The sequence below is a fragment of the Capricornis sumatraensis genome, chromosome 2, assembly GCF_032405125.1.
Source record: "Capricornis sumatraensis isolate serow.1 chromosome 2, serow.2, whole genome shotgun sequence".
Lineage (NCBI taxonomy): Eukaryota > Metazoa > Chordata > Mammalia > Artiodactyla > Bovidae > Capricornis > Capricornis sumatraensis.
In genome coordinates this window covers 152,209,771-152,234,671 of record NC_091070.1, presented here as the reverse complement: position 1 = coordinate 152,234,671, position 24,901 = coordinate 152,209,771, and the positions used below count along the sequence as shown (strand labels likewise).

The 24,901-nt window shown below is 36.8% G+C and overlaps 1 protein-coding gene across 1 annotated transcript in view; it reads left to right on the top strand.

Annotated features, from left to right (window-relative positions):
* BTBD8 (BTB domain containing 8) overlaps nucleotides 1-24,901 on the top strand; it is a 93,431-nt gene that overhangs the window by 64,152 nt on the left and 4,378 nt on the right. The window contains exons 10-16 of the mRNA XM_068966222.1: nucleotides 11,876-12,058; nucleotides 12,734-12,871; nucleotides 13,773-13,902; nucleotides 16,274-16,335; nucleotides 19,567-20,272; nucleotides 20,472-20,559; nucleotides 20,985-21,124. Of these exons, the coding sequence (XP_068822323.1) occupies nucleotides 11,876-12,058; nucleotides 12,734-12,871; nucleotides 13,773-13,902; nucleotides 16,274-16,335; nucleotides 19,567-20,272; nucleotides 20,472-20,559; nucleotides 20,985-21,124 (1,447 nt within the window). The remainder of the gene's footprint in view (nucleotides 1-11,875; nucleotides 12,059-12,733; nucleotides 12,872-13,772; nucleotides 13,903-16,273; nucleotides 16,336-19,566; nucleotides 20,273-20,471; nucleotides 20,560-20,984; nucleotides 21,125-24,901) is intronic.

Here is a 24,901-nt window from a genome sequence, read left to right as displayed (position 1 = left end):
TGTGTTTGTCATCAAAAAGTTTACTCAATTTTATGTAAGTACTTTCTCAGTGTTTTAAATACAAAAGTAAAATTGTGTTACAAAAGCAAGATGGAAGAGCCAATTCCAGATAACCCAGAACCAATTCTCAGAACCTGTCTTTAAGACTGTTCCTCCATACCAAATGGAGAATTCAATCAGAGAAGCATAATTACTAGAAAGTATATGTTCTTTGATGAACAAAAGAGGCAAGGGGCATTGGCTCAGCAATATGGACTTCCACTTACTAAGGTAGTTTAGGGTACAACACTGAAACAGCGGCACCATTCTCCAAGAGGTGGCAGATTAATTACATTGGACCACTTTTCTTCATCATGGAAAAGGCAGTGCCTTGTTCTTAGTGTAATGGACATTTTCTCTGGATATGGATTTGCCTTCCTTACTCCCATTGTTTCTAGTAAAACTGCCGTCCATGGACTTATTGCCTTTTTCACCACCGTGCTGTTCTATACAGCATCATTTCTGACTAAAAAACTCACTTCACAGCAAATGAAGTGCAGCAGTGGGCTCGTGGTTACCAGTTTCACCTGCCCTACCGTCGCCCTGTCACCCTGAGGCAGCTGGCTTGAGAACATGAAAGAATGGCCTTTTGAAGACTTGGTTACAGTGCAGCTAGGTGGCAGAGCCTTGTAGGATTGGGGCAGTGTCCTCCAGGAGGTTGTATATGCTCTAAATCAGTTTTTGATTTATTGTGCTATTTCTTGACATAACTAGGATTCACAGTCCAGAAGTCAGGGTGTGGAAGTGAATTATATATAATTCACATATAATTATTCCTAGTGATCCACTACCAAAATTTTTGCTTCTTGTCTCTGAAACTTTAGGATCTGCTGGTCTAGAGGTCTTAGTTCCAAAGAGATGAATGCTTCTACCTGAGGACGCATATGATACCACTGAAGTAGAAGTTGGGACTGCCTCCTTATGGCTACTTCTCTATCTCTTCCAGATAGAGAAGAGGAATTATTGTTAGATGGGGCCTATTAGGGAAGAATTGGGTTGATGCTATATAATGTGGGTAAGGAAGAGTACATCCGGAATGCAGTACTCCCCTGTCCTGTGATTAAATCCATTAAAAACCCCAATTTAAATAGCACTTCAGGAATAAAAGTTTGGGCCACCTTACCAGATAAAATAGCTATAAATAGCATAGGTACTTGTTGAGGGCAAAGGAAACATGGAATGGTTGTGGGAAAAGGTAGTTACAAATACTCAGTATGACCACGTGACCAGGTTCAGAAATGAGCATTGTAGTAGTTGTGATATAAACATATTCACCCCCCGTGCTCTTTTTTGGCTGTGCTGGGTCTTCATTGCTACATGTGGGCTTCCTCTAGTTGTGAGTGGGCTGCTCTTTAGGGGGGTGCATGGGCTTCTTACTGCAATGGCTTCTCTTGTTACAGAGCCCGGGCTCTAAGTTCTTGGGCTCAGTGGTTGCTGCTCATGGGCTCTAGGGCACAGGCGCAGTAGTTGTGGCACACAGGCTTAATTGCTGCGAGGCATGTGGAATCTTCCCAGACCAGGGATTAAATTCATGTCCCCTGCATTGGCAGGAGGATTTCTAACCACCAGGGAAATCATTTCCCCTTTTTATATAAATGTTTTTGTATATATTAACCAAGTATTTTTGTTTTCTCCCACTGTCTCATTCCCCTACCATTTAATATAAGACATGTTAATAATAGTTAATTTTATATATCTTGGTATCTCAGGATACCAAGGGGGAGTTTGGATCAGTTTGAAGAACGTGAACATCACCCAAAGACAAAACAGGAGACTTTGTATCCTATTTTAGGGAAAGGGTTAGCATATTTGTTGTATAGTTGTATTTGTCAGGCTTTAGCACGACTTTTTGTCTCCATTTAGGAGTTAACTATGATTTAAAGAAATTGTATGGGTGCCTAGTTAACAAGGGATGGACTGTGGTGTCTCTGCAGTATGTCAGCTTGGTTAGGATGAACTGTGCTGCCCAGAATTTCCTTCTTTGCACTGCTTCACTTTGCTCCCTATCCTCTTTGCTTTCTCTTACCCCTGGGCCAGGGACATGTTTAGCTCTGTGATGAAGGGTCCTAGCATCTCCTGAAGGACATTCATTGCATCCAGGTTGGAGGCAGTGAGACCTGAAATGAGCCCATCCATGTGGGTTATAGCTTGTGCTCTTGGGTGTCAGCTTGTCCTTATCCCTCCATCATCCCTTCTCAACTGCTTTCCCTGTGGACTTCAAACTACATCATCATACACAAAGACTGCTCAGCCAGCTCCCATAATAGCATATAGTCAAACCCCTTTGATAATACTTTATTTATATATATACCTCCTAGTGTTTCTGTTTCTCTGTTGAACCATGAACAGTATGTCATACTGGGTTACATAGAAGATGATATCTAAATCTAACTAGAGAAATAGGTTTAGGCCATCAGCTGGTGAGATACCACTGTAAAAAATAAATCTAAATCTGTTTTATGAAGGACTTTATAGTTTTGTTACTTAATGTTTTGCATCATTTGGTATAATTGTTCTGCAGTTTGTGGGTCTTCTGCTCAGCAGCTCTATGGTGGGGTTAATGGCAACCTCCTCCAAGAGGGCTTTTGCCACATGCTGTATGATCCAGGTCTGCTGCACCCAGAGCCCCTGCCCCTGCGGCAGGCCAGTGCTGACCCGTACCACCACAGAAGACATTCAGGCACTCAAAGGCAGGTCTGGCTCAGTCTCTGTGGGGTCTCTGGGTCCTGGTACGCACAAGGTTTTGTTTGAGCCCTCCGAGCATCTCTGGTGGGTATGGGGTTTGATTCTAAACACAATTTCACCCCTCCTACCATCTTGCTGGGGCTTCTACTTTGCCCTTGGATGTGCAGTATCTTCTTTTGGTGGGATCCAACATTCTCCTGTTGATGATTGTTCAGCAGCGAGGTGTAATTTTGGAGTTCTCTAAGAAGATAGGTGCATGTCCTCCTACTCCGCCATGTTGTTTTTTAAAGAACAAGAACTATTTTTGAGCTATTTCAAATCCTAAAAGATGATGCTGTGAAAGTGCTGCACTCAATATGCCAGCAAATTTAGAAAACTCAGCAGTGGCCACAGGACTGCTGGCCACAGGAAAAGGTCAGTTTTCATTCTAATCCCAAAGAAAGGCAATGCTAAAGAATGTTCAAACTACTGCACAGTTGCACTCATCTCACATGCTAGCAAAGGAATGCTCAAAATTCTCCAAGCCAGGCTTCAACAGTCCATGATCTGTGAACTTCCTGATGTTCAAGCTGGATTTAGAAAAGGCAGAGGAACCAGAGATCAAATTGCCAACATTCTTTGGATCATTGAAAAAGCAAGAGAGTTCCAGAAAAACATCTACTTCTGCTTTATTGACTATGCCAAAGCCTTTGACTGTGTGGGTCACAACAAACTGTGGAAAATTCTGAAAGAGATGGGAATACCAGACCACCTGTCCTGCCTCCCGAGAAATCTGTATGCAGGTCAAGAAGCAACCGGACACGAAAGCGCAGACTGGTTCCAAATCGGGAAAGGAGTACGTCAAGGCTGTATATTGTCACCCTGCTTATTTAACTTCTATGCAGAGTTAAAATGCAAAATGCTGTGCTGGAAATAAAATACAAGCTGGAATCAAGATTGCCGGGAGAAATATCAATAACTTCAGATATGCAGATGACACCACCCTTATGGCAGAGAGTGAAGAACTAAAGAGCCTCTTGATGAAACTGAAAGAGGAGAGTGAAAAATCTAGCTTACAACTCAACATTCAAAAACCTAAGATCATGGCATCTGGTCCCATCACTTCATGGCAAATAGATGGTGAAACAATGGAAACAGTGACAGACTTTATTTGGGGGCTCCAAAATCACTGCAGATTGTGACTGTAGCCATGAAATTAAAAGACGCTTGCTCCTTGGAAGAAAAGCTATGACCTAGCTAGACAGAATATTAAAAAGCAGAAATATTACTTTGCCAAAAGAGGTCCATCTAGTCAAAGTGGTGGTTTTTCCAGTAGTCATGTATGGATTTGAGGGTTGGACTATAAAGAAAGCTGAGCACCAAAGAATTGATGCTTTTGAACTGTGGTGTTGGAGAAGACTCTTGAGAGTCCCTTGGACTGCAAGAGATCCAACCAGTCCATCCTAAAGGAAATCAGTCCTGAATATTCATTGGAAGGATTGATGCTGCAGCTGAAGCTCCAATACTTTGGCCACCTGATGCAGAGAACTGACTCACTGGAAGAGACTCTGATCGTGGGAAAGATTGAAGACAGGAGAAGGGGACGACAGAGGATGAGATGGTTGGATGGCATCACCAACTCAATGGACATGAGTTGGTCATGGACAGGGAAGCCTGTCAAGCTGCAGTCCATGGGGCTGCAGAGTGTGACACAGCTGAGCGACTGAATTGAACTGACTGATTTTGCATTAATTTCTTTAGTCATTGAATAGTTAATCTCTATTCATGAAGGCAAATAAATGGCCCAGTTGTAATCCAGTTCAATAGAAGTGAAAATGTCATTTATTACTATTGCAACTATTATTATTATTGGATTTTTAAAGGACCTCTATGGTTCAAAGTATACTTTTTATTTTTTGAAATCATGTATAACATAGGTACTGTTATCTCCATTTTATATATGAAAAAACGAATCAGAAAGGTTAGTGCTTTATTCACATTCACAGTGTCAGTAAATGACAAAGCCAGGTATTAAAACCAATTGCTGCCATCCTAAAGGTAATATAATAGATGTTCAACATGGGCAAAGAAGCTTTTTTTTGAAAGTGTGGGCCCTGACTTCAAGGAACTCACAAATCTCTGGGAAGAATAGGCACTTAAATAACAATGCAAAGTACACGTTAGACTATGATGAATATGAACATTAAGTTCCATGTGAGCCTTATTTACCTTTGTAGCTCCAGCCTTAGGGCAATGCCTAGCACACTGTAGGTACTTGGTATATGAAGTGAAGTGAAGTCACTCAGTCGTGTCCGACTCTTTGTGACCCCATGGGGTGTAGCCTATCAGGCTCCTCTGTCCATGGGATTTTCCAGGCAAGAGTGCTGGAGTGGATTGCCATTTCCTTCTCCAGAGGACCTTCCCGACCCAGAAATTGAACCAAGGTCTCCCGCATTGCAGGCAGACGCTTTACCGTCTGAGCCACGAGGGAAGCCCTCATGGTATATATACCAATATATACTTGGTATATATTGATAGGTAAATAAATGAATAAGTATAATTTATAATTCAGGTATATACATGGAATCACAGAAGTAAAAAACAATTGATTCTGATTAGAAGGATAGAAGTAACATGAGATGAACCTGAAGATAGAGGACAATTTCAAAATTTAAAAGTATGTTAGGGCATTCCTGACAGAATTTTAAAATGTGACCAGGGCCCTGGAGACCAAGCAGTGCCAATATTCTGTTGTAACTGAAATAATGAGAGATGAGTCTGGGGAGAGGCTAAGGCCAGACTGGGAGGGATCTTAACTGACTGTCTCAAGAAGTTTTTTTTTAAGCAAGTGGTACGTATATTTGAAGAATAAGCTCTTCATACTATGTTTCTCCCTCTCCTACAATATTTTATTTTGGTTTTATAGCTCTAATCAGTTTCTTGTAAGCTTTGTAAATCCTTGATTTTTCCTTTTAAGACATATAAAAATGAGCATCAGAACAACCAGACATTCATATGATTAAAAGCCTTTTGACATCACGGTGATTACAATGAAAATGTAAACTTTTGTCTTTCTTTGTAGATATTCAAACCTTAACATAATCTTCATATGTTATTATATAGATAAAATATATTTTCTTGTTTTAATAAAATAGAATATTTTTAATTTTTTCAAATTAAAATTTATAATATGTTATCCAAAAAAATGAAAGGTTGACTGAGCGGTTTTCTTTTCTTTGGCTCTAATGCAGTTCAATGGCAGGGACATTACTCTATCAGTAATATGCCAAACACTGTCCTATACCAATGGAAGTAAGAAAGTGCTGCATTGGACTATTTATGGAGAAATTTTTTTAAATTTTAATATGAGGGACTTCTTGGTCACCATGTTGCAGTTCAGTAAGAAATGCCTGCTCCCTCCTACCAAGTACAAACTATTGCTTTGGGGAGGAAGAGACAGCAGGGTAGAGAAGTGAGTAGAAGGAGAAAGGTGTTAGTTAGGGCTTCTGACTACTTGAGCTATTTCAAAGCATGATTAAATTTTCTGTTTCAGATGTTTTACTTAAGCCTTTTTTAAAAAAAAGCAAATCATGAATCATTCTTAAATATAGAAAAATTGAAATAAAAATAGTTACTGGGGTAAAACTGAAGGTGTGTGTATGTGTGTGTGTAAATATATATTTATATATAAAATGCCGTTAGTCCTAAGACCAAAAGATAACTGAAGGCTATTTAATTGACACAGTATCAAAAGAATTAAATAGTATGAGTCATAGTGTTTATTCAGTATATGATGTTAAGATAACAACCAGGAAGTTTGCTGCAAAAAAGCTGGATCTATATATCACATCCTGGTATGCCAGTATACATTCCAAATGGATCAAAGATTTGAAAGTAAAGAAAATGAGGCCATTAAAATACTACAGTAAGCCCTGGAAGAATTAGTTTATAACCTCATCAGGGCAGTGAGGATACAAAATTTAGAAGTCATAAAATAATTTAGTTCCATAAAAATACAAAATTTCTATATATTAAAAATTATCATCAGTTCAGTCACTCAGTCGTGTCCGACTCTTTGTGACCCCATGGACTATAGCTCGCCAGGCCTCCCTGTCCATCACCAACTCCCTGAGTTTACCCAAACTCATGTCCATTGAGTCGGTGATGCCAGCCAACCGTCTCATCCTCTACAAAATCAAAGGGCAAAAGACAGTTTATATCATAGTCTTACTCTAATTTTTCTTTTACAGAGAGTTCCTACTAGTTTATTTTTTTTTAATGGCTAAATGTAGGATAAGATTCGGTAGTTCACAAAGCAAACACAAATGCCTCTTATTTGATGAACAGTCCTCAACTTCATTTAAGAGAAATGGACATTAAAATTACAGTGTCTCAACTGCCCTGGTAGTCCAATGGCTATGACTCCATGCTCCAATGCAGGGGACCCAGGTTCAATCGCTGGTCAGGGAACTAGATCCCACATGCTGCAACTAAGACCCAGTGCAACCAAATAAATACATTTTTTTAAAAAAACTACAGTGTCAGACCATATTCTATCAGTACATTTTAGTAGGGAGCAAAAAAGAGGAAGTTTGTACTATTTTAACAAGGATGTAGGAAAGAAGTACTCCATTCCTGGAAAGGGAATATATTGGCACAACTTTTCGCTGTGTTTTTCAAACTTTTTTGACAGACCCAGAGCAAGTTCTTTTTATATTATAACCTAGTACACTCACACATGTAGAACTGAAACAAGTTTCGAAAATGAATACATACCTTATTAAATATGTTCTGATATTTTCTATTTTTCTCCTTTCTTTCTTGTTTTCTAATGATGATTGTAAGCCACTAAATATATTTCTCTAGGTTGCTAAGGGAGAAAACTACAGTTTGGAAAACAGCACTCCATTGAATATGTGCTAGCAATGTTTTATATCCTTCTGGTGCCCCACCTCATGTCCTCTTGACCCATGTGTGTACTTCAGCCATCGCTGCAGCATGCAGCTGCACGCGGCTGTAACCTGACAACACTTTCTGCAGCCACATCACACATACTTCTCACTTTCTGTTCTGAGGCTTCACTGCTGCTCCACCCCAGGTACTCACAGTTACGCAAACCTGGAAGTGAAAGGGAGTATCCCAGGGCACAAACCTTGACCAACAGGAGACGGGAACCAGTAATTAAGTATATCCCTGATCTAGCCCTTTAGGTGAATAATTCAAATTGTATGCTCTGTAGCTCTTCAGGGGATACCCAGCAAGACTGATCCCCTGGTGCCTGCAACAACAATTGCTATATATCATTGCTTCTCAAACTTTATATACAGACAGTTCAGGATCAAGAATTCCTTGGCGGTCCAGTGGTTAGGACTCCATGCTTCCATTGCAAGGGGCACAGGGTTCAGTCTCTGGTTGGGGAGCTGAGATCCTGCATGCAGCATGGCACGGCCAAAAAAAAACCCACTTCAGAGTATTGGTCGAATGTAGATTCTTAATCAGTAAGTCAGGGGTGGAGCCTGAGATTCTACATTTCTAAAAAACTTCAGGTGATGGGTATCGTGGATCACACTTTTGTTAGCAACGAGCCAGGAAACATATCCTTCCATTGACTTTCTCTCCTTCCCTATTTCACTCTCTTGGGATCACTGGCATCCAAGCCTATTCCTTAGGCTCAGTTATTAGGCAGTTCCTAGATAAGACTTGTATTGATCCAGCAATATTGACCCAGCATATTAATTTTATCCCATAGATATACTCACATTCATGTGAAATGATGTTATCTACATGGTTCTTCATTACAACATTGCAATAGCAAAAACTGGAAACAACATAAATATCTACAAGTAGAGACTGGCTGTATCTTATATCCATATTAGGGACTGTTCTGTAGATGTTGAAATAATAATCAGGCTCTTTATATTTTGTTATATGATAACAAAAACATTCAAGGTGTGCGCTCAGTATAAAAGCAAAGTACAAAGTACTGTGCATATTAATGCCTCCATTTGAGCAAAATGAGGGGGAAATTACCTTTTTTATTTGTTATACATAAGATAACTCTGAGAAATACAGAAAATAAATAATATTGATTGGGACAAGGAAAAATAGGTGGCTCGGGACAGGAAGGAGTGGGAAACTTCTTACTGATGCCTTTTATATACTGTTGAAATTTGAACCATGTGGTAACTGTTGAATTTAAAATTTTATGTTTGGTCTAGAAGTATATTACATTTCCTTCCTTCTTTGAACCTCAAGCTACTCTTAACATTTAATGTTATTATATATTCAGATCAGTATGGAATAAGATGACATACCATCTGTTATCATTTATGCCCATATTTTAGTTTTCCAATAAATTTCAAGCTAAATTATGACAACTATACATCTATATTTTTTTAAAAGATTACTGTCAGAGCACATAATGTTATGAATATAGTAAGCACTTCATAGATACCTGCCAAGTTTATTTGATTAGCTATACCTGTCTCTAATACTAGAACAGTCCCTATAGTAGAACAAATTTGGTTTATTGCATAAAACTCTTAGTAACTGCACAATTACTCAGGAAGTCATCAGAGGAGGAAAGGATAACAGTAAATTATAATAAATATGTAAATTTTTTAAAGACTTGAATTATAGCATATTATAATTTTTTTATACTCAGATAAATAAAACAGGGGAAGTATATGTTTTGAAACAATTCTTAGTAAACGGGTGAAATTTTTAAAGTTTTGATGTTCAAAGCTTAAACTTAATTTAGCTTAAGAATTCACTTACAGACTCTAAGTCTCTGATGTGCTTAGAAATCAATAAACATTTGAGTGTCTGCTATGACCCTGTTCTGTACTAGGCCCTGTGGATATAATGATGAGCCAAAACAAACATGTTTTCACATTCGATAGACATACAGTCTGGTGAGAGAGATGAGTATTAATCAAATAGGTATTTCATCATTGAAAAATTACAAATAATGTAAATGCTTTAAAGAGAAGGGACAGATTCTCTGATGACATGTGTAAAAGGAATCTGGTGTAGGTGTAGAGATCAGGGAAAATTTCCAGGTTTCCTAGTTATTTATTGCTGTGTAGCAAATCACCCCAAAACTAAGTGGCTTTAAACTATTGATAAAATTTATTCTCCTCTTGAGAAACCTATTATTCAGGTCAGGAAGCAACAGTTAGAACTGGACATGGAACAACAGACTGGTTCCAAATAGGAAAAGGAGTACGTCAAGGCTGAGTATTGTCACCCTGCTTATTTAAATTATATGCAGAGTACATCATGAGAAATGCTGGGCTGGAGGAAGCACAAGCTGGAATCAGGATTGCCAGGGGAAATATCAATAACCTCAGATACAAAGAAGACATCACCCTTATGACAGAAAGTGAAGAGGAATTTAAAAACCTCTTGGTGAAAGTGAAAGAGGAGAGTAAAAAAGTTGGCTTAAAGCTCAACATTCAGAAAATTAAGATCATGGCATCTGGTCCCATTACTTCATGGCAAATAGATGGGGAAACAGTGGAAACAGTGTCTGACTTTATTTTTTAGGGCTCCAAAATCTCTGCACGTGGTGATTGCAGCCATGAAATTAAAAGACGCTTACTCCTTGGAAGGAAAGTTATGACCAACCTAGACAACATATTAAAAAGCAGAGACATTACTTTGCCAACAAAGGTCCGTCTAGTCAAGGGTATCGTTTTTCCAGTGGTCATGTATGGATGTGAGAGTTGGACTATAAAGAAAGCTGAACACCAAAGAATTGATGCTTTTGAACTGTGGTATTGGGGAAGACTCTTGAGAGTCCCTTGGACTGCAAGGAGATCCAACCGGTCCATCCTAAAGGAGATCAGTCCTGGGTGTTCATTGGAAGGACTGATGTTGAAGCTGAGACTCCAATACTTTGGCCACCTGATGCGAAGAGCTGACTCATTTGAAAAGACCCTGATGCTGGGAAAGATTGAGGGCAAAGAGGAGAAGGGGACGACAGAGGATGAGATGGTTGGATGGCATCACCGACTCAATGGACATGAGTTTGGGTGAACTCCGGGGATTGGTGATGGACAGGGAGGCCTGGCGTGCTGTGGTTCATGGAGTCACAAAGAGTTGGACATGACTGAGCGACTGAACTGAACTAAACTGAATTCTCTGCGAGTTGACTGGATGATTGTTTTGTGTATCTTGCCTGAGCTCAGTCCTGAGGCTGCTTTCAGCTGATGGTCAAGTTGGAGGCTGGGCCTCCTGCACCCTTGGTCTTTCTTACCAGGCTTCTTTTTGGTTTTGTGGTCCCAGAACCAAGAGGGTAAAGATACAGGCTACAAGGGTATTTGAGGCCTAGGCTCTGAAACTTGCACAATATCTTTGTTTGTGCCAGCAAGTGAACTAGCTAGTTTAGAATCAAGGGATGAGGAGTCAAGTCCATCTCTTGAAGAACTGAGCTACAAAGAATTTGTGGCTATGTTTTTCACTGTACTACCATTGATCAGATAACTATTTATTCAGTCAATAGGTATGTCCTAAGGATTGTTTAAGAATTAAAAATGAAACATGAATAAAATACAATAATTTATAAGTTGCCATTTTTCCTTTTCCTTGGAGTACATGGTATTTGTGAATTGTCATTCCATTTTTTTCTTAGAGACAAATATTCATAATATTCTTTCCTATGGTGTAAAAATGAATCATTATTAAATAAATAAAATATAATAAGAAGAGTTTTCCCTAGAGAGGAAGAAGCAAGTCATGGGTTTAGAAGTAATTTTTACCCTTTCTAAATTTGTAATAAAGAACATGTATTTTATAGTCAGAAAAGAAATAACACTGTGTCAGTGTATCTCCATGCAGCTGTGAATATCTGTAAGCACAGAAGTTAATTCAGTAGTGAAAAATCTCGGGGAAGTCAGGCTTTTCTTTGTAGTTATTTTGTAACTTTGCTCTCATGTTTCTTTTAACTATGCTTTAAAGGTGATTTGTTTCCAGCTCAAAGTTTGCCCTTTTAGGATAATTTTGAGTGAATAAATAAATATGTAAAGCTAATGACAAAGATACTAGCTATCTGGAATTTGGGTTTTTTGAAAGAAGCATCACAAGAAAATGAAAGTGTTTAATTTGCTTGAAAAGTTTTTTTTATGAGCAGTAATCTAACTTTTCCCCCCAATATTTTCAAAATTATAAGAATGATAAGAATGCTGCTTTTCTTCTGATGGAAAGTGACAGGCTAATCGTCAGTTTACCCAGAGTGAAGTGGACAGAGTCAGCATTGATCATGGCATCTCAGCTCCAAGAAGAATGTATTGCATTTATTATAGAAAATTTCTCCAAGATCATTCAAAGTGAAAGTTTTGCTCTTCTCTTACAGGTACTATGTCTAAAATTATATCCTATATTTAGTCCCATCTTTGTGTTTTGATTATAATTATGTAAGAGTTTTCAAATGCAGGTTCCCTTTGATTAAATTAGTATGACTTAAGTAAATTCCATACCAGATGGCATGTTTGCCTAGGATTTAGGGCAGTGATGGACAGGATTTTTGGCTCATACATAAGATGATGAAGGGAGGAGGGGACAGGTTGGAGTGCCCTGGCAAGGACCAATGCAACTATAGCCAACTCCAGTCCTCAATCAGCTAAGCCGTACTGAAGTCATAAAGATGTTTTGAGCAGTAATACAATTATGGTCCATGAAAAATTCTCTGTCTTACTGGGACCCACATTCTCTAAATTTAGTTACTAAAGAACTTTTATTACTTACTTCTAGGCTCTGTCTTAGCACTGTTTTGGTTCTTAAGAAGTGTGTGTGTGTGTGTGTGTGTGTGTGTGTGTGTGTGTGTCTGCACACGCAGATATTTTAACAGAGGAAAGGGGTTAGTATAATATTTATTATAATGATAATAGTTACTATATTATTATTAACAGAAGAAATAAGTTTTCTGATTGAATTCATACAGCCAGTTATAATGAATGGCTAGATGTATGCCAGACTTCCACATTTCTTACACATATTCCTATTATATGTCAATTTCTGTGTTTTATAGTCACAAGCAATGAGTAGCACATCTGATCTGTTGGACAAAATTTTTAAAGCTGTTGAAGAAAACATTACTACTGAGAATAGTTGCTCGCTTCTTATGGCTCTGGACACATTACTGAACTCTGAGAGTACAAAAGAAATGGTATTAAATATCATAAAAATTAAATAAATGATGGAATATTTAAAGTATTATAAGATTTTAAAATATATACATATTTTAAATGTTGCATGAGTCATTAAAACTAAGTGTTTGATACCTGGGGGTTGGCTATGGTCTGTAGTTTTATGTATATTTGGGATTTCTTGTAACGCATAATTTTAAAAATTTCATTTACCTCTAAATGGACTTACTATAATTACAGAAGTTTAGAAATTTAGAAGTTTGGCTGGCTAATTCTAAGCATAGTTTGGTAGCAGTATTAATTGGTACAGCATAACTTTAGTATTTCCCCCCCATCACTCCATTAAATTTCCTAAATATAAAACTTAAAGAATTTTAAAGGATGTTTTAGAGTTTTAATCATCAGTGTCTTTTAATTTTATAATATATTTTTTAATTCCTTTTTGTCTTAAAAAAATCATTTAAAGTTGGATTGACTGGGAAAAAACAAAATTAAAATATATTTTATTTTTAAACAATTCATGAATGGTAATAAATAAGCTAATTGCAAATATTGACAATTTGTTCAACAAGAATGACAAAAAATTGTAATCATATTTATTATTACTGCATAGGGCATTTGACCTTGTAATGTCATAGTTGATTTGAAAAGGATGTAGAAGGTATTTATATAAAGGTTATTGGTAGTTTAAAACAGTGTTTGGTTAAAAGGACAAGAGTGAAAGAATAAGGTTTGTGTTCGCTATAAAATTCTGTTGTTGAAGAGTAAGCCTTCATAAATAACTTGTACCCTACGATCTTAAAAATCTAAGTGATGACATCATTGATCTAGCTTAGGAGTAAGTAGATTCGGAAAGGAATAATGACTGGTTGCTATGACAATGTGGCTCTCACCAGCTGCTGATTTGTTGCCTGAACACAGGGTTTTACGTGCAAGATCCAGGCTCTGCGTGATAAGCTGTGGATCTTCCTGGTTCAGTCTTTCTATGCTGTTCGTCACACAGAAAGCTGGAAGCTGATGAGCACAGATGATCAACAGAAAATCCAAGCAGGTATGTTAGCCTTGAGATTTTTTATTCCTGTAATTGTGACAAGGGATATTTTAAAGGAATTCCAGTAAGTGGTAGGGTTAACGTTTATTTGCTTCTGTTCGATAATAGCCTGCTAATTGAAACTAGTGATAGTATGTTTAGGCAGTTTTAATAAATCATGCTTTTTTTGTTGTTGTTCTTTGAAAATGAAACTCATTTCCTTTATACATACATATATAATTCTACTTTGTATTAGCAAGTGTTCTAGCAAATTTGCTTAAAAGCATTCTTGTAGAGAGATTACAAGTATAGAGAATGTAACCCTTACAGAACAGATTACCAAACATACTTTCTCTCCCTTTCAATATTATTTTTCCATAAAGCTTTTCCATCTTCTTTTGCATAAGATACCCTTTCTTGTGGTTTTGCTTAGATTAGATGGCTTTATTTCACGATCGATTGGTTCAGTGATATGATGTGTGCTATTGCGGAGTGTCCCTCAGGAGCTGCACAGTGGTCTTTGACATTTAATAGGTACCATTTGAAATATTAGCATTAAACAAAGGAGGTATACCGCTCAGAATGTGTTCAAAATGTTACAATAGAAAATTGAGGGTGTGGAACTAAAAATGGCTTCATGACTATTCTTGGATTAAAGCAGGTAACTTAGGAAAAATATTGACAGATTCAGTAAGTTTATTTTTTAAAACATTTTAAGAGACTATATTTTATGAAGCAAACATTTCTGTACTATAAAACATGGAAGACATATGATATAATATATTCTTGATAATACATGGATATATTACATTCTTTAATGGTTTAGTCAGAATATGATTTGCTCTGTCTTGTGTTAGGAGTATAACATGCTAGTTTAGATAGAGGTGATCTCAGGAATACTTTGCAAAGAAACCCAACAAAATCTTATGAAACAACAAAAGTCCTGAGAAGGTCTTTAGAAATTGAAATTTTTTTCCTGTGACTATTTCTGTTCTGATTTTTAGATGACAGTTCATCTGTATGATTCAGTGTGAAAAAATAAGATCAGCATTCCATGCGTAGGTGTCAGTCAACTCTCTTCTGTTTGAGAGTAAACTTTGTTTTTCTCCATTTTTTAAAGGATTTCATAGTTAAGTTGGGTCCCGAACAAGCTTCTTTATCTTAGTTCTGCAGAGTGCTAATATAAAATACATGTAAATACAAACACTTATATACACATATCTACAACAAAATGTTATTGGCATTCCAACTAATTGTCAAAAAGAACTTTTCAATCTACTACATCCGTGTAAAAATAATTTAAAAAATCTTAAATATGTTGAATTATAATGAGTCCTGACCTATGCGTAATTACTGCATTGGGAAATCCCAGATAAAGGAGTAATTCTGGGTTCTTTTTTTTATAACATTTCTTATGTTCTAGTTTGAGTTACTGGTCTTTGGGAGAAATCTTGTATTAATTTCTACCTGTATATTTTTGTGCAGTCATTTGCTGACCACAAACCAGTCCTTGTAATGCTATTTTTAGGAACCTGCTTTGTCTTATAACATAATTCCTATAGAACAGAGATAGTAGAAGGTGTATGGTAGAATTACAGATAATTTAATATATTTTTCATCAGCTGTTTTAATAAAAATAAATTTGGAAATTATATATATCTCTTCAAAATATCTTTTAAAACTACATAACCTTCAAAAGGCAGAAATCCATTAGCTAAACCATACTTATAGCTCTTGTATCATTATTCCTATATTTTTCCCTGACGTCATTTAAATTCTTATTTGAAGAATATCAACTGAGTTCTCCAATAATTCCCATATAAACCTAAGTCTATAAAGTGAATTTCTATGTAATTCTAAAAAGAATGATATAAAGTTTAAGGATTGTCTTATGTTTTATTTTCAACAAAACCATATTTTTTTCTCTTTACTCTTTCCTCCTGACACACCTGCAAAATTAGAAAATTTTAAGTGTTTTTATATTTTTTAAGATAGAAATTTTCTCATGTTTAATAGTTTATAAAGTATTACATTTGCCACAATCTGTAATTTTTTTAAATTTGGAAAACCAGCTAAAAGGAAGTTATCTCTAAAATTTCACAACTTGAGAAAATTCTAGGTTTTTGTAAATGTACAAATCTTTTCCACAAGGCTATATGTTTCTCATGTATTAATTTTAATAACATAAAATCCATAGGAACAAGAAAATAAGATTCAAAGTAAATTTCTTTAACTTCTAAAGCAGATAGTTATTTAGTGTATTAGATGGGTTTCAGCTTTTTAAAAGTTATTTCCATCAAGATGTAACTATTTTCTGCTGATATAGTATTATCCCTTTACTTCTGTGGTATGAGTGCTTCCTATAAAAATAAATTGCTTTTTTCCCCTACAGCTGCATTTGACAAAGGTGATGACCGAAGACTTGGCAAAAAGCCTATTTTCAGTAGCTCTCAGGTAAACTTTTACAGTTTTATAAGCCCAGATGAAAAATAATTTAAATTTTATTGTGTTATATTTCAGAATAATTTTAAAAAATTTATTCATTAACTAAAGCTGTTCCTGGATGGAAATAATTTTGACTCTTTTAAATCAAGTAAACCATTTTAAATTTTTCAGTGATATGCATTTTTTGTATCCAGTTGACATGGGAAGTGAAATATTGTCTACCTTTTCTATTTCCTTGAAAACCTTTTTGGCAACTAGCATATTGGAACTATTCCAGATCAGAAATTTTCCAGAATTCTAAATTCATTTCCATGTCTATTTTTCCAATTAACCTACTTCTTAAAAAGAAGATTTCAGTTGTCCCAGTTTTCTCTAAACTAAGATTTTAATCCACATAAGGTATTTTTGGTGTGAAAAAGGCAATTAACATCAAGAGTACAGTTGTTTTCACTTTAAAATTACTTGGTGTACTTACATGAGGTAACCAAAATAGTCAAACTCTTAAAAACAAAGTAGAATGGTGGCTGCAAGGGTCTGGGGAGAGAAGGCAAAGGGGAATAATTGTTCAATGAAGATAAAGTCTCAGTTTTGCAAGGTGAAAAAGTTCTAGAGGTTTGTTGCACAGCAAGGCATATATAGTCAACCTGACTGTACTGCCCACTTAAAAATAATTAAGATGGTAAGTTTTATGTTATTTGTTTTTTAGCACATTTACACATACACACATTATTAATGATGGTTAGAGTTTCAGTCTAGCTAACTTAATATATGTGAAGGACAAAATTATAGTAACCTAGACATGTATTCCAATGATATGGAGACATACACTGAGAGTTCCAGTTTGAAATGCAAAGAATATATTGCCCTTGCAAGAATGGAATAGGGAATCTTTTCTTCCTTATCAGCTAGTAGCTGGGAACTCATACAACTCCAAGCCACAACCAGTAGCTCTCATGACTGTGGCAGAGGTCAAGCTCTAAATGTCTTGGGTGAAAAACTGTGGGACACCGGAACTTTTTGCTAGTACACTTCCTAGGACTATTTCCCTAAGTCTATTTCATAACATACTGGCTCCAGCATTTAAAAAGTTGAAATATAGTAAAAACAATGTAAAGGAATAGTACTAGACCTGAAAGTGTCTAAGAGGAAGGCTTTAGAGGGCTACTCTTTTTCTTTATCATGTGGTAAACATTCCTAATTGGTATAAGAAACATTGTATATAAGAAACATGTGTAAACTTTGTAGATATAAATCACAGATTGTCTAAAAATGCATATACATTGAATTCTCACCATGTAATGTTAATGCTGAAATTTCTAAAGGAGTACAGTTACTCCATATACTATATAAACACTTTAAAATAGATAGACTCCGGGATAGAGTAAATTAAGTAAGATTAGTTTTAAAAGTGGGAAGAGATCTAACATCTGAGTCTTCCTGGTCTTAAGTATTAAAAATAGAGAAATTTATTTTTTGAGCTAAGATTTGATCAAGAAAACAAAATCAAGGACCAAGCCTATTTGAAGTTTACAAGTATTACAGAATCCTAGTACACTCCACTGAATGGGACCAGTCTCTACCCCTAAATATGCATAATCTGAGGCCCAGAGACATTAATAATGAGTTTTTAAACATCTGAGGTTTTTCTCTTCAGTTAGTAGTAAAGTTAGAATAGGAATCTAATTATTCTTTATACCTTGCTTTTTGCTAACTAGCTTATTTATTATTTGCTTAACTAGCTTATTTATTATTTATGTATATATGTATGTATGTGTGAATATAAATACACACTTACCAATACATTATTTTTATCTTAAACAAATTTTCATTGTAAATAGAAGCTTTCTCTATTAGAAATAACTAGACCTTGAACTGTATCCCAATATCTGCTCAAGGTTGATAACCATCATCACATGTTCTTTGAGTACCCAGCGTGTGATGGGCATGGTGCTAAGGGATCAAAGAAGACAACACAGGTTCTGCCCCATACCTCTGCAGTCTCATAACAGCCTTCCAAAGGAGGGGGGGGGGCAGTATTTACATAAAAAATGGCAATATATTCTTAAAATTTTATTCTATAATTCATACCAGTTATTCGCTTCCATACAAAGTTGGTTCTAACCAAAATGATAAAGAAGGTGAATTGTCTTTAGTGCCCTTCTGTTTTCCTCTTTTTACCTATTTCATTTGTTTTTAGGACCCCTTTTCTTTTCTCCAGACAACCAATACTGTATTAAGAGGCTGTGGGCGATGTTTATGGGTTTGGGTTTTTTTTTTTGCTTTTCCCCTGCCCCCAAACTCAAATTTTTCAAATGTCAATGTGTTATTTCCCAGGAGCTTCCCTCTGGCCCTTGCCTCCAGAGGACTAAATATTTAGTGATAAAATTTCTGGCATTTGGTATATAGGATTGAAGAGAGAATTTTTGGTGAAAAATCATTATAATGTCCCTCAGAATTTACCATATAATGACTACCTGCTTTAAAGCAGTAAATCTTGAGCTCAAGTCCTAGTTCAATCCCTTTTCATCATGTGCATGCATGTGAGTGCTAAGTCGCTTCAGTCATGTCTGATTATTTGCGACCCTATGGATTATAGCCTGCCAGGCTTCTCTGTCCATGGGATTTTCCAGGCAAGAATACTGGAGTGGGCTGCCATGTCCTCCTCCAGGAGATCTTCCTGACCCAGATACTGAACCCTTGTCTCTTACATCTCCTGCACTGGCAGGTGGGTTCTTTACCACTAGCGTCACCTGGGAAGCCCGTGGCCTTGGGTAAATTACATACCTGCTTTAAGCCCCAGTTTCTTGTCTAAGAAATGGAGATAGCAGCAGGAGATATCTTACAGAATTGTTGTGAGGAATAAGTGAGATGATATATGAAAAGCATTTTAGCACAAAACCTGGGAGTGGGCCCTCAAAAAATGTGGGATTCTATCATTTACCCAAGGCATCCTAATATCATTAAATGTTAATCTCTACCATAATTTCACAAAGTTAAATAGTATGCCTTTTTAAAAGTAGAATTTCCTATTAATTGTTGTTTGTTGTATTTCAGATTTAATTAAGGTAAGGTGATCAAAGACACATTTAAGTGATCCAAGATAATTCAAGTTTTAAGTGGCCCTAAATCATAATGTGAATTTTGCTGCTTTTTCCTCTTTGAAAAACTGGCTATTGAAACATAAAGCATTACGTGTCAAAGACTTTTCAAAATACAAAGTTTTTTTTTTCTTTTTTGTAGCAAAGAAAACAGGTTACTGACTGTGGTGCTATAAAAAACAAATCCGCTGGAGGAAGTAACAAGAAAGAGTGTCTGAGTTATCTCTCTGCTCATCAGAAGATGAAATCTGATGGATTAGGAGCCTCTGGACATTCATCAAGTACTAATAGAAATTCTATAAATAAAACTTTGAAGCATGATCCTTTAAAGGAAAAGGATCCAAAAGCAGCATCCAAGAGTACAAAAGAATTAAAGACTGTGGGAAAAAATGTTTCTGGAAAGCCCAAAGCTATCATAAAGCCCAAAACGGAAAACAGTGATAATGCAAAGTCAACAAACCTGTCACCTAGACAAGCTGTGGAAAGATCAGCAACAGCAGCAGCAGATGAACAGAAAAATTCAGGAAATGGAAAAGGAGTGAGAAATCAGGAAGAGCAAATTACAGGTGCCAGACCCAAGGTACTCACTGGAAATTTAAATGTGCAAGCCAAAGCAAAGCCTTTGAAGAAAGTGACAGGCAAAGATTCTCCACACCTCCAAATTGCAGGGCCCTCCAGCAGATCTACGAATTCAAGTATGGAATTACTGACTTCCACTGACTCTCTGGATGAACCAAAAGAAAATGGGTCAGTGAAAGAGAAGCTTTCTGGTCATAAACCTTCCTCTTGTGATTCTCGGGGACAGACTGTGAAAAACAGTGTAGAAGGTATCAAAACTTCCACTGTAGGTGAGTTTTAGCACTCTGATAATTTTATTTAGTTTCAAATGCCAAAAAAAATTTAGTTACATATATTTATGCAAACTGAGGAAAAGTTTTTCTCATTCTAACATTTAATTTTGCATATATATTGTATGACCAGTGAATTTATACATAATTATTACGTATTTATTGTTCAGTCTCATGACCCACTCATCTCCATTTACAGCAATGAAATCTCGACCTGTTTCAAAAGATACCAATGGAATTTCCAATAAAAAAAGCACTCATGAACAGGAATCTAATACACATAACAGGTAAGTCTTCATTATCTTACCTAGACATTAGCTTTCTCTGGAAGTCAGTCATGTACTAACTTCTAGCTAAATATTTTTAAAATATTTTTCCTCAGAAAATTTAATATATTTATATAATGATACTTTAAAACTTATTATACAAAATGATAGAAGACTAATGTATCCTTGTGGCACCTAAGTATGCATTGCTTTCCCATAGTAGAGCTACAGTTTTATAAACTTAAACACTTACAAACATATGACTTTTTCTGTTTTCAGAAAAGAGATATTTTTTACTTCTTTGAGAAAAAGTATTTTTCTTTTTGCTTTAATTGACGTTTAATTGATTTACAGTGTTGTGAAAAACTATATTTCATGCATGGGTCTTTTAAAAAATTATGTTTCAGAGTCTCAGTGTAATACTGAACACAAATAATTTTTCTTAGTGTGCTAAAGAAGATCACCAGCAAAGGATACAGTGATCCAGTACCACAGGCAATTTTAAAAAAAAGAGGAAATGGAAATGGATGTGCTACAGCTCCACAGAGGACAAAGAATGCCACAGCTAATCTTGCTAAAACTCAAGGTAAAGTTGAAATACTCCTAGGTTTTACTTCTTTGTTTTTGTTTTTTTTTTTTTATTTTTATTTTTACTTTATTTTACTTTACAATACTGTATTGGTTTTGCCATACATTGACATGAATCCACCACGGGTGTACATGCGATCCCAAACATGAACCCCCCTCCCACCTCCCTCCCCACAACATCCCTCTGGGTCATCCCCGTGCACCAGCCCCAAGCATGCTGTATCCTGCATCGGACATAGACTGGTGATTCGATTCTTACATGATAGTATACATTTTTCAGTGCCATTCTCCCAAATCATCCCACCCTCTCCCTCTCCCTCTGAGTCCAAAAGTCCACTATACACATCTGTGTCTTTTTTGCTGTCTTGCATACAGGGTCATCATTGCCATCTTTCTAAATTCCATATATATGTGTTAGTATACTGTATTAGTGTTTCTCTTTCTGACTTACTTCACTCTGTATAATCGGCTCCAGTTTCATCCATCTCAACAGAACTGATTCAAATGTATTCTTTTTAACGGCTGAGTAATACTCCATTGTGTATATGTACCAAAGCTTTCTTATCCATTCATCTGCTGATGGACATCTAGGTTGTTTCCATGTCCTGGCTATTATAAACAGTGCTGTGATGAACATTGGGGTACATGTGTCTCTTTCAATTCTGGTTTCCTCAGTGTGTATGCCCAGCAGTGGGATTGCTGGGTCATATGGCAGTTCTATTTGCAACTTTTTAAGGAATCTCCACACTGTTTTCCATAGTGGTTGTACTAGTTTGCATTCCCACCAACAGTGTAGGAGGGTTCCCTTTTCTCCACACCCTCTCCAGCATTTATTGCTTGCAGATTTTTGGATCGCAGACATTCTGACTGGTGTGAAGTGGTACCTCATTGTGGTTTTGATTTGCATTTCTCTAATAATGAGTGATGTTGAGCATCTTTTCATGTGTTTGTTAGCCATCTGTATGTCTTCTTTGGAGAAATGTCTATTTAGTTCTTTGGCCCATTTTTTGATTGGGTCGTTTATTTTTCTGGAATTGAGTTGCATAAGTTGCTTGTATATATTTGAGATTAGTTGTTTGTCCGTTGTTTCATTTGCTGTTATTTTCTCCCATTCAGAAGGCTGTCTTTTCACCTTGCTTATAGTTTCCTTTGTTGTGCAGAAGCTTTTAATTTTAATTAGATCCCATTTGTTTATTTTTGCTTTTATTTCCAGAATTCTGGGAGGTGGATCATAGAGGATCCTGCTGTGATTTATGTCAGAGTGTTTTGCCTATGTTCTCCTCTAGGAGTTTTATAGTTTCTGGTCTTACATTTAGATCTTTAATCCATTTTGAGTTTATTTTCGTGTGCGGTGTTAGAAAGTGATCTAGTTTCATTCTTTTACAAGTGGTTGACCAGTTTTCCCAGCACCACTTGTTAAAGAGATTGTCTTTACTCCATTGTATATTCTTGCCTCCTTTGTCAAAGATAAGGTGTCCATATGTGTGTGGATTTATCTCTGGGCTTTCTATTTTGTTCCATTGATCTATATTTCTGTCTTTGTGCCAGTACCATACTGTCTTGATGACTGTGGCTTTGTAGTAGAGCCTGAAGTCAGGCAAGTTGATTCCTCCAGTTCCATTCTTCTTTCTCAAGATTGCTTTGGCTATTCGAGGTTTTTCGTATTTCCATACAAATCTTGAAATTATTTGTTCTAGTTCTGTAAAAAATATCGCTGGTAGCTTGATAGGGATTGCATTGAATTTGTAAATTGCTTTGGGTAGTATACTCATTTTCACTATATTGATTCTTCCAATCCATGAACATGGTATATTTCTCCATCTATTAGTGTCCTCTTTGATTTCTTTCATCAGTGTTTTATATTTTCTATATATAGGTCTTTAGTTTCTTTAGGTAGATATATTCCTAACTATTTTATTCTTTTCGTTGCAATGGTGAATGGAATTGTTTCCTTAATTTCTTTTTCTACTTTCTCATTATTAGTGTATAGGAATGCAAGGGATTTCTGTGTGTTGATTTTATATCCTGCAACTTTACTATATTCATTGATTAGCTCTAGTAATTTTCTGGTGGAGTCTTTAGGGTTTTCTATGTAGAGGATAATTGCCCATGCACATCTCCACAGACAGTGACTGGACATCGAACTTCTTGCACATTGGGTTCTTTGTCAGGATTTCTTTAGCGTTCTCGCAGAGGCTCTTAACCTGGCACTCGGACAGCTGCTTGCACTCGTTCAGCTGCTCGATCCACTGGTCCAGCTCCTTGGTGAACACCTTCTCGTCCATGATGCCACCCGCCCGAACCGGCTGCCGCTCCGCGCTCCTCCTGCGCTGCCGCCTGCACACGGGCCACACGCACACGCCGCCTCCGGTTCCCAGGGTATTTGTGAGGGTACCGGCAGTTGCTCAACGCTAGCGCTGGCCCTCTGGCTCGCCCCTCTGTGCTCGGCCACCGGCCCCTGCCCTCCTCCACTCGCTCTAGCCCCGAAGCTCTGCTCTCTGTAATGGCGGCCGCCGGCGTGGTGACGTCAACCCCGGCATCCGGAGGCGGCAGGGTGCGGAGGGGTAGAAGGGCCGGGACCGGAGCTGCGCTAGCCCCGGTCTGCCGCCAGACTCGCGCGGTAGGGCTCCACGCGCCAGGCTTAAAGCGGCCCGCTGGTTACTGAGGCACCTTGGCCTTTAGGGCGTGGTCCTCTAGCAGGGAGGGGCCGAGGGAAGGGAAGTCCCAGACCGGGCAGGGGCTTGGCTTGCTCCTCTACTTCTTTGTTTAAATGGAATAAGCAGAACTCTGATTCTGGAACTTCAGCAACAGATAAGCAAAATATAACATGACTTCACTCATTTTACATTCATTTCATACTTCAGAGACAAGATTTAATTCTTCCACTTTTCAGACAAGTATTTTGGTATTTTGGGGTATAAGTTTACTCTTTATTTTCTTTTGTGAAAATCATATTAAGGGAGTCACCAGGTTATCTGCATTTCTGGTCCTTCTATATATTATGCCTGTGTTTCTTCAAAGCTTCATTGATAACTCTAAGAATTCCATCTGCAAAGCCAACACTAAAGACCTCTTTAAAAACTAATGGTACCAAAAAAAAAAAAAAAAAAAAACACTAAACTAATGGTACTGTCTAGAGAGCTGTAATACGTAGGAAGGAAGAATTTTCTCTCTAGACCCTGTGCTGTGCCTGTTGTTTTCCATGTTGTAAGAAAGAGAATACTGATCAGATTGCATATTTGCTAATATAATAACAGATTTTAAAAATTAATTTGCTTCATGCATTAAGCATTCACATATGTAAGAGCAGTTTGTAAAATGCTAAACACAGTTCTGAGGTAGGTAATGAACTAATACTGAAAGTAAATTTTAAAATAAGCCAGAGAAAAATTGTTCATGTTCTAGTAGATAAAAAATAAACATTTAAAAAGATTTGGTAATTCTGTTTGACAGTTTTAAATGCTCAAATATCATCTCTAGAACTTCAACCATTATAAACAAGTGAATTCTCAAAATCAGTCCTCTTTCCTTCCAGTAACCAGCTTTAGTTTCAACTGCAGATCTAAGTTGATAACCCTAATGAGCTATAATAATAATGATCTGGTTATGAGAAATAAATTAGTTTTGTTACTGTTGGAAGAAAAAATTGCAACAATTTCAACATTTCTATTTTGTATTTAGTTTGATTCTCTTTTTCAACTGTGTGGACAGTCTATTTTCCGCCCCTAGAACTTCAAAGGGAAGACCCTTACTACTCTCTTGGCATAAGAAAACC